The sequence below is a fragment of the Cynara cardunculus genome (assembly GCF_001531365.2).
Source record: "Cynara cardunculus var. scolymus isolate 2C chromosome LG 17, CcrdV1, whole genome shotgun sequence".
Classification (NCBI taxonomy): domain Eukaryota; kingdom Viridiplantae; phylum Streptophyta; class Magnoliopsida; order Asterales; family Asteraceae; genus Cynara; species Cynara cardunculus.
This window is the reverse complement of record NC_037544.1, coordinates 5,336,674-5,347,593: the sequence shown is the minus strand read 5'-3', so window position 1 is coordinate 5,347,593 and position 10,920 is coordinate 5,336,674. Positions and strand designations below refer to the sequence as shown.

Sequence of the window (10,920 nt, the reverse complement as noted above, 5' to 3'; positions counted from 1 at the left end):
ATTATCGAGTTCTAACAAAATAAATAATTATTATCTTTATAAAAAAATATATTATTAAATCAAATATAAATTACTTCGTTACTGTACATAAATTAAATTATAAAAAAATTGAATTAAAAAATTACACAAAAAAATGAGGAATTTCAAATAGTTAATTTGATACTAGTATCGATATATTTTTGTCAAATTTATATGATATCTTCAAACATATATTTTATTCAAAAATAAAAAATATCATTGCTTTCTCAAAATCATATAAAACCATATTATAACATCGACTGAGATAAAGAAGAAAATGAATATTAAAATCACGATGTATCTTGCTGCATTGCACGAGTACGCTTCTAGTAATTATATAATAAATATAATTTATTCTGCTTCCTATTTAAAATAATAATTCATACTTTTGTCTTATTTATACGTACACACCATCTTTAATTCCCAATGAAGTCTTGTTTTTTTGAATTTAAAATCCAAATTTCATTAAACAACTTCACCAAACAAAATTATATTGCATTGAATTTGGCATAAATTAAATTATTGAGATCTTTTTACATTTAAAAAGATGACCAATAATTTCAGACATATTTTGGGCATTTATTTATACAAATATAATGATTAAATGGGGCTCAAATTCTGCATGGTCAAACAATTAAGGGAGTTGGACCAAATTATGCAACATATACATACATATATATATATATATATAGGTGGAGGTTTAAACGAGAATCCCTGTGATTTATGAGAACACAAGAACAATTCAATAACCTCAAACTTTTTTAATTAATAAATTAACTTATATTAAATATAAATAAATTAATAAAGGCAATAATATAATTAAGTAATTTTTATTTTATTTTAATTAATCATAATTATCCTTTTTTTTTGCACGTCCGTTTCCACTCTCTTCTCTTCCCTTGTGATAATTGTGTGCTCAGGTAACCATAAGCTATCGAAACCATGATCAATCGAGTGTAACCATAACCTATCGAAACCATGAGTAATCATTGTGATAAATGTGTGATTGTCTAACCCTAACCGATCGAAACCATGATCAAATTGAGTGCGCAAATGATGTTATAATAGTGATATCACATGAATATCACACTCATATCACACCAAATCGTTTACTGATTTCGCCCGTAATCGTTGTGATAAATGTGAGATTGTCTAGTCCTAACCTATCAAAACCATGAGTAATCATTATGATAAATGTGTGATTGTCTAACCCTAACCGATCGAAACCATGATCAAATCGAGTGCGATGTTATGATAGTGATATCACATGATTATCACACCAAATCGGTAGTCAATTTCCTAAGTTAACCCTAGCCGAGCGGAATCCTTGTGATAATTGTGTGATAATCACATGATTATCACAACCAAATCATATCAAATCGTGTTGAAATAAGCGATAACCATAATAGTTCATTATGTTATCCAAATTATTGGCTTTAGTGTGATCGTGTTTTTAAAATTTTATCACTTTGAATTCCAATATTACCCTTTTGCCTTTCAAATTTTTTAAATTGTTTTAATTTAAAAAATCTTTTAATTTTTATTGTTATCACAATATGAGGTTAATAGGTTGTTCTCGCATTTTCGTAAATCACAAGGGTTCTTGTTTGAACCCTTCCTATATATATATATATATATATATATATAGAGAGAGAGAGAGAGAGAGAGAGAGAGAGAGCGAAAGAAACTTGAGATCATGTGAGACGAATGGTTTTTCGTGAGACCCGTAAGACCAATTATAACAAAAAGGATGTTCTATGAATGGTTCACCATCCCATAATCTATATACATCTAATCTAATCTAATCAATATTACCTTCACCTTGTAATTCTTTATTCGACTCAAAATCATCCTCATGTAGTTCTTTAGCCTATGATCTGTAACGTTCAAACTACCAGTTTCTTCCATTTCCTCATCCTCGTAAGCAATAGCAGCATTCCATGATTGTGCCAGCTCTATTAGCATCAAGAGAATGCTAACATCCATGGTTTGATAGCTACACTACAACAAAATTGGCTTTATAGGATGCCTACATTATCTAAACGTCTTAATAAAATACTTTATAGAACTTAGGTTTATAAGACCAAACTATAAAACGTTATATTTAAAAACGTTATAATAGGTTTATAGGACGTTTTTAAGCATTTAAACAAGTTTCTTATGATGCATTTTATATAAAGTGTCATATTATATTTTTATAAGACAGTTGCGTTTATATGATACTTTTTCAAATAATGTCGTATAAAATAGTTAATATGACACTTTATTTTAAAAGCGTCATAAAAAACTTGTTAAATATCGAAGAAGCAACCTATAAACCTATTGTAACACTTTTAGATAACACGTTTTTTTGGTTTGATCTTATAAACTTAAGTCCTATAAAGCATCTTTTTAAGATGCTTCTTAATTTTAAGCGTCCTATAAAATCAATTTTGTTGTAGGGTTTTGTTGGGTTTTTGTTTGATCGCCAAGCCTCAATTCTTCATTTGTTCATCATCTTTGTGATTTCGTGTTCGGTAGAAGGATTTAGGGTTTTAACTTTTGACGGTTTTTTCGTATATTTAAATTTAAGAAGTCAAGATGTCCCATACATAATTAACAATTATAATAATTCTAAATTAAATTAAAAAATATTATAAAAAGGTCCCCATGCCATGATATACCTTCAGCCATGAGTAACTCGTCGTACCGCAATCCACGCCTTACAGTAACACCACATGCCTTAACTCGGTGCCAAACCATGCCTTGCCTCGTTGCCATAACGCTTCTTAGCACTGCCGTAACGTGTTATTTAAAACAGTATTTTCTGTATTACGTTTTACTACAATTGATTGTCTAATTCTAACAACTTAATATTACATAAGAGTTTGTTTCAAATACAACTCATCGTATTTGTACAACCAATGCAACCCAATAAATTGAGATGTTTATGGAAATGATGAGAGTTCATTTATTATGATTTGAATATTTATGAAAGATGAATATGGATTATTAATTATGATCAATATTTTATATTAGAAAATAATCAAAACTTCTATGAAATCGCATATTAATCAAATGAAATGAACGATTGAGATTGAGTTGTATTGRTTGYAYAAATGTCAAATGTTATATAATAACCAATCTCTATCACATAATTGCTTTCAAATCACATATATGAATTTTTTGTATTAATTTCCTTTTACAAAAACTTTAAATTATGTAATAAATTCCATTTGAATTACAACTATATTTATTGATAAATCAAATTAATTATAACCCTTTTTGGTAAAAACATTTATTACTACTTTATTTATTTAAAGGTGATGTTGATATGGAAAATATCACATGAATTCATGTTTCTTTTCTATATATTAATCTATAAAATTTCGTTTAAAAAAAATACCTATACTATTCGAATTGCTTATAAAAATAACTTGTTAACTTATTCCGGTGTGACATCGGTAATAAACACTTTTGAGTGTTTGGATAAACAACTTATACCGATGTCAAACCGGTAATAAGAAGTTTTTGAAGAAGTTAAACTCTTCTGACTTATAATAAGTTGATAAGTGTTTTTGTAGAAAAACATAAGTTGTTTCAAATAAGCAATCCCAAACACCCCTACATATGTTACAAAATATTCATGTTTTTTTTTTTTTTAAATGATATAAAATATTAAGGCACTGTATATAAATTAAGAATACATATAAAATCTTTTATTTTTTTTATAATATTTCTATTTTACCTATTTATAGAAAATAAAAATATACGTTAAAAGAAAACAATAAAAATATAAGCTTAAATATTTTTAAATTTTTATATTACCATTTCCATATAAGCGCACACTATAATAAATTTGTGTTTATAACACGTCTAAAATGTCTAATTTTTCTAATATGATACTTTATATATATATATGACTTATAAGTTTATAGGACCAAACTATAAAGTAACATATCTAAAAGTGTTACAATAGATTTATAGAATGTTTTTGGGTGTTTCAACAAGTATTTTAGAATGTTTTTAAAAATAAAGTGTTGTATTGGCTATTTTATAGAATATTTATGTTTATATGATATCTTTTCAAATAATGTGGTATAAAATAAATAATACGACACTTTATTTTAAAAGTATCTTAAAGAACTTGTTAGATATCCGAAAGCATCTTATAAACCTATTATAGCACTTTTAGATATGATGTTTTTTATTTGTTTCTATAAAGTTAAGTTCTATATATCATATTAGAAAGACATTCAGATATTTTAAGCGTTCTAAAAACCCAAATTTGTTATAATGACATCAAATTTTAGAAACCCACATATTTATTTCAATTTCAATAATCTAAAAAAATCTTATATATAATTAATTTCAGTTCTAAAAATTGCATAAAAACAAGATTTTTATTCTTTTTAATTTGATACACTTGTGATATATTTTTTCTCCAGTTCTTTTAATTCGGTTTTCAAAATTTCAACCGTAAGTATATTTATACAATATTTTTATCATAATATACATTATTTACAATTTATTATTATATATATACAACTTATTAATATGTTTGAACTATATAAAACTAACCTATAACGAACTATAAACATGTTTAAGATACAAGATTAACATTAAGTTTTACTAATACTAGAATAGTACTCGCGCAATGCAGCGAAATACATCTTGATTTTAACATTAATTTCCATGTAAAAATGATGCCACGTGTTTGTGAAACCGACATGTTAAATGACCCCTCCCTCCAATTGATATGTCCCCTTCCATTGGTTCTTCTTCGATACTGGCCGGTTTATTTCTGTCACACACACAATCCCCACTAATCTTCAGTTCTTCACCTTCTTGTGCCTCTCATCCTTGTCCCTACTCCCTGGATTCCCTTTTCTTGTTCTTACACACATAAAACACTTATACATAGAGAAAGAGAACAACACAAACATACATAGACCTTGAGCTTCAGTTTTGCAATGTTATGAATTTGTTGAGTCACGTCATAGTTCATTTGAAAAGGAGAAGTGATTTGGATGAGATGCTCAGGCCAACATGAAAGAGGTGGTTGCCCCTCGCTTGCCGCCACATGACCCGATCTGACCCCTTCAATTCCGATTGAATCGTATTGAGCCAATGATTTCATCCCCCCTCTACATGAAGCACAATCAACCACTCTTACAATCAAACGTGAAAGGAATTATTTATACTCACCCACAAAGTATGTGGAATTTTGCAACGCTTCTTTTGTTCTTCCAATTCTGGTTGTTCACTTACAATCAACACTTGTCTTTCCTTTTCTATTTGTTTCATCTGAATTCCCTAAAAGGGGGAGTCTCTTTGTGTGTACGCGTTGTAGGGGGCGGGAGAGGTGTGATGTGGGTTCATCGAAGATGGTCATGGGGTTAGAAGGTGAAGGACAATGGGGTTGTAATGTAAGGGGTAGAGGCAAAAGGTGGTGATCTCCTGGGTATGCACTCATTTGAGTCAAATGGGGTCGGAGAAGGGAAATGGGGGAAGACGGGAGCACACTGAAGGGGAGTATACAGGGAGGTCGTGAATCTTGTAGATGTGTATGTATTGGAATGAAGAGATGATGGCATAGGAGGATGCCACCGGAGATGGAGGCGGCATGACGAAAAGGAGCACCCATTAAAATCTCATTTTCTTTGTACGAAGGTCGTCCCCTCCTCACTGAGTATATATGTATACATATATAATACATGCTATTAGAATATGATGAAATGACCAAAACACCCTTTGAATTAATTAGGTTAATACATATTATTAGAATATGATGAAATAACCAAAATACCCTTTGAATTAATTAGGTTAACAGAAAAAAAATTGAAATCGGTTAGAATAAAGAACCAAGACCTTACAAAATATCTAATGATTTCAATTTGGGGAGTTGAGGCATTACATCTAAAGTACAGGGACCACAAATGTAATTTAGTCTAAAGTTTGGCCCACAGAGTTTTTTTAATCCTATGCCCCACCAAAGTGAATCTATGATCGTTAGTACCGTATCAGAACTCGAACTCCTCGCTGGACCCCACAGAACTCTCTCTATATAGTATTTTCGCTTCCTGTAAACCCTCTTCTCCCTCATTCTCCCGACTCTTGGCCCTCCGCCGCGGACGGTGGTAATGGCCGACGCCAACAAGTCTTCTGCGATTCTATTTAAAAACCGCTCCTGGTCTCCGGACATTCATCGCCACATAGAATGGGAGATGCTGAAGATCAACCAGCGAAGCCGTTTCCGCCGTAGCAAAAGCCTTGATGCTGTTTCTGATGTTGACGTCACTGACGATGATATCAAGGAACTAAGAGCTTGTTTCGAGCTCGGTTTTGGATTCGATCCGTCTAACGACTTGGATCCGAAACTAGCAAAAGCTTTTCCTGCACTCGAGTTGTATGCGGATGTTAATCGGCAGTTTAACAACCAGAATCTATCGAGATCTTCGTCTATCGACTCTGAATCTTCATCTAATTCCGATGCATCTTCAAACCTCATTGTTGATCCAAGTAAGAGATTCTCTAGTTCTGATTATTGTGTTGATTGAGAATAATTCAATTTATCCGAATTTTGTTTCAACAAGTTCTTTTGTTTTCATTGATATGAATATTACATAGACGATGATCCCCAAAAAGTGAAAATGAGACTGAAGCTGTGGGCACTAGTGGTTGCTTGTTCGATTCGTGAAGCGTCTTCACATTCTGCAACAGAAGTTACTGCATAGAGATTGGTGTGCGTGCGTGCGTGCGTGCTTTTTAGTGTGTGTATTCGTGTGTGCAGTGCAATTTGGGATTATTGAAAGAGAATTGAAGGTAGGGTTTAGGGAATGTATAGTCGGATTCTATACATCTTAATGTACACATTATTATTCCCAAATCTTCTGGTTTGCAATTCAGTTTTTATTTCTTTCTTAATTTATTTTAATTTTAGATTTATTTCATAATTGAACATATCAATATGAACATGAAATATCAAATCTAAACACCCATTAATACTGTTAAAGGACATATATATGTATATATGTGTGTGTATATATATATATATATATATATTATATACATATATATACTATGTATATGGGGGCAGTTTCAAACGAGAACGCTAACTATTTAAGAAAAACGAGAAAAATGTTGTTAATGTACAAAATCACATACGATTCACATACAAAATCATGCATGATTCGTTGCAACTTTTCCCGCGACTTAGTCGTGGCAAAAGTCATTTACTTCCATTTTTTTGACGTTAACGTAAAATCACATGTGATTTTGTATATTAATGATTTATTTCTTGTTTTCTTAAATAGTTAACGTTTTCGTTTAAATATGTATACATGTATGTATGCATGTATACTATAAACATGTCTGCACAATGTTGATATGAACTCATTTATTAGTTCTTTTGCTGGTAAGAATAATAAATTTTACTTAATAATTAATGCCATATGTTCTATATATTATCTTGATCATTGTGTTTGATATATTGTAATTTTGAACTTGAATACGCGCGCGCACACACATATATATATGTATATATATATATGTATATATGTATATATATGTATATATGTATAGACTTGAGATCATGTGAGACCAAAGGTTTTTCGTGAGACCCGTAAGATCAATTCATAACCCTTGTATTAGATCTACAATCTGAACATTCATAATCACAAAATTGTCACGTTTCTCAATAATCACAAAATTGTCATCGTGCAATTTTAGACCATTAGATCATTAGCTTATAAAGTCAAACAATGAATATAAATTGGTCATACGGGTCTCACGAAAAACCCAACCCTATATGTATATATATATATATATGTATAGATACATCTTTCAGGTTCAAACTATATGTATCAAATATAAATCAAGAGAATATCTAAATAAGTGTTTACTTAAATAAAAACACTAAATATAACAAGAATATGTAAGAACGAGAGCTTGAGTGAAGGTTCATACGTAAATTATTAGAAAAATCTTAGATATATGTGAACAGATGTTTCTATTATTTATTAATATGGATTACATTCTTGCGATATTTATTCTTATTATTTGAACCTCTCATTATATAGATATATAAATATATATACCCGATAACAATATATAATACTTAAATTATTACTTAAAAACGATACATGACTAGATACTATTATCTTGTGCTCAATTCGGAATCAAGAATGGCTTAATGTTGCAAAATGTTGACATTATAGTTGCATAATTCTAACAATGTAATTTCATGTTTTCTGTATGAGAGACGTAACTCTTAAACCGTTTAACCGCAATTAACCTATTTTACAAATATATTGTATTGATTAAGAACTATACAGTACATTTAAAACTCAATATTCCCATTTGGATCTTAACCATATAAAGTAAGACATCAAATTTTGGTGTACATCTATTTGTTCATACAAAAAATAAAATTTTAAATATATAAATTAATATTATTATACCAGAAAGGTAAGGAAGAAAAAGGGTGCAATTGGTCATAAACAAATTATAAAGGGGAAAAGTTTTGTGTTAACACAAGAATCACAAGACCATATCTACTTTGGCATGACAATAGTTGCCACTACATGTTTTGCATTTTGTCTATGATCATTGAACCTTGTCCCTTTTATTCTTCAAACCATGATGGATATCCAACCCGTTATGTAAGTCGACTAATTTTAGGGTGATCACCTGCTTTGCGGGTAGCCCGGATTCACCGCATTTGAACCTTTGTGGCCATAAGGGGATTTTTGAGACCTCCAGGTACTTTGACATTTGGAGCTCATGCTCAAACTAATCAGACACCACCATTGTGGTTGAAATCATGAGTTGTTTTAAAGTATATATTTAAATGTTTACAATCTTTTAAATTATTTTTAACTGAAAAATAAGATCGATCAATATTGTAATAATATGCTTTTGTAATTATTAACACTACAACAAAATCAGATTTATAGGACGTCAAAAATGACGAAGTATTCTGATAGACTGTTTTGTACGACTTACGTTTATAAGACCAAATGATAAAGTATCATGTATAAAAGTGTTATAATAAGTTTATAAGATGTTAATCTGGGTGTCGTAACAAATTTTAGAACTTTTTTTAAAATTTTAACTGTTTATGGAGCACTTATCCTATAAAATATCTTTTTACAAGATATTTTTTATAACTGTCCTAAGAAAAACTTATAAACTTATTATAACAATTTTAGATAAGACGTTTTATTGTCTGGTCATATAAAGCAATCTATTAGGACACTTAGTTATTTTTCTCTTATAAACCCGATTTTATTATAGTGCAAGTTGATGTTAATTTACGACTTTAAACTTACGGATTAGATGGTCTAAAACATACATGCATACATTGATACGATATCGTAAAAGTTAACTATGATCGGTTTTTTCTCCGTTTAAAAATGCACATATATCATTTTATAATAGTACATGTACACATGTTACGTTAATATGAAAAGCACATATTTGTCTCTTGTTTAGCCTGAAAACAACAGCTTTCTGTCAAAAAAGTAGTCATGAATAACATGATTATATACATATGAAAAGAACCTCGTTTTTTTTTTTCAACGGGATCATAAAAACCCTAATTTGGTATAATTAAACTAAGCACGGACAATATATTAAAAGATAATAATAGCAATACGTAATTTCCACTCAAAATATTTTGAAAAAAAAAACGTTACTATTCATACGAGATATCACAAGAAATGAACAGTTATCGTTGCTTCTATGGCCACCACTCACTATCCCTTCAACAATCACCTTCGCGGGTCTAATTACATTCAGACGAATCAACCTCAAACTCTCTTGGTCGTCTTTCCGTCATTGCCTAGGGTTTTTTTGCAAGTCGATCGTTCATTTAAGTAGCTAGTAATTGACGATTTCTTTCAATGAACCCGTATCATTTTTAGAAGAAACCTCCAAAACAATATGGTCGTATATTCTAGCATGACCTTAAAAATAGATTACGTGTAGATCCAAGATTTTTTGGCAGTAATATCAAAAAATAATTATCGTAATATGAAAAACTTAAAAATCAGTTATAAGATTATTGCACAGATTTCGGTTTCGGTTATTTTGGGTCCATTAAATATGTAAGTCGTTAAAAAATTGACACACTATTCTTTTAAAAAAAAAATCTCTCTTAAAACTTTAAAACTAATTGATTATTGGTACATTTTTAGTTTTTCATTGGATGGTTCTACATGATTGGGTCGAGATACAATATATTAACCTAAGATATAAGTAAATAAATTAACCTTAAAGTCTAAAAAGTTAATCCCATGTGTGTGTATATATATATATATATATATATATATATATATATATATATTAGAAGGGTATTCGCACAATGCAGCGAGATACATCTGATTTTAATATTTTATTTTATTCTTTATCTTCATCGATGTTATATTATAGTCTTATGTGATTTTGAAAAAACGATGATGTTTTATTTTTGAATAAAATATAAATTTGAAAATATTATAAAATTTTGACAAAAATATATTGATATTGGTATCAAATCAACTATTTAAAATTCCTCATTTTTTGTGTAATTTTCTAATTCAATTTTTTTAATTATAATTTAATTTAAATTCAGTAACGAAATAATTTATATTTGGTTTAATAATATAATTTTCTTATAAAGACTAGAAGGGTACTCGTACAATGCAATGAGATACATATTCATTTTAATGTTTCGTTTTATTTTGTCTATATTGATATAATACGGTTTATATGGTTTTGAGGAAGATGATGGCTTTATTTTTAAATAAAAATAAATTTGAAGATATCATAAAAATTTGAAAAAATATATTGATATTAATATCAAATTAAAATTTTAAAAGTTCTTGTTTTTTTTACAATTTCTTTAATTCTATTTTTTATTATAATTTAATTTATGTTTAA

The 10,920-nt window shown here is 29.2% G+C and overlaps 1 protein-coding gene across 1 annotated transcript; it reads left to right on the top strand.

Moving 5' to 3' along the window:
- Positions 1–6,140: 6,140 nt before the first annotated feature.
- Positions 6,141–6,734, top strand: LOC112500527. The gene is made up of 2 exons (XM_025104030.1): positions 6,141–6,519; positions 6,628–6,734. Exons 1-2 carry the CDS (start codon positions 6,141–6,143, stop codon positions 6,732–6,734), a joined length of 486 nt encoding a protein of 161 aa, XP_024959798.1.
- Positions 6,735–10,920: the final 4,186 nt, after the last annotated feature.

Bases quoted from the DNA above. Each gene is read 5' to 3' on its own strand.
- LOC112500527 (XM_025104030.1), top strand. From the start codon at position 6,141: ATGGCCGACGCCAACAAGTCTTCTGCGATTCTATTTAAAAACCGCTCC. The intron at 6,520-6,627 runs GTAAGAGATTCT...AATATTACATAG, and splicing joins AAACCTCATTGTTGATCCAA to ACGATGATCCCCAAAAAGTG.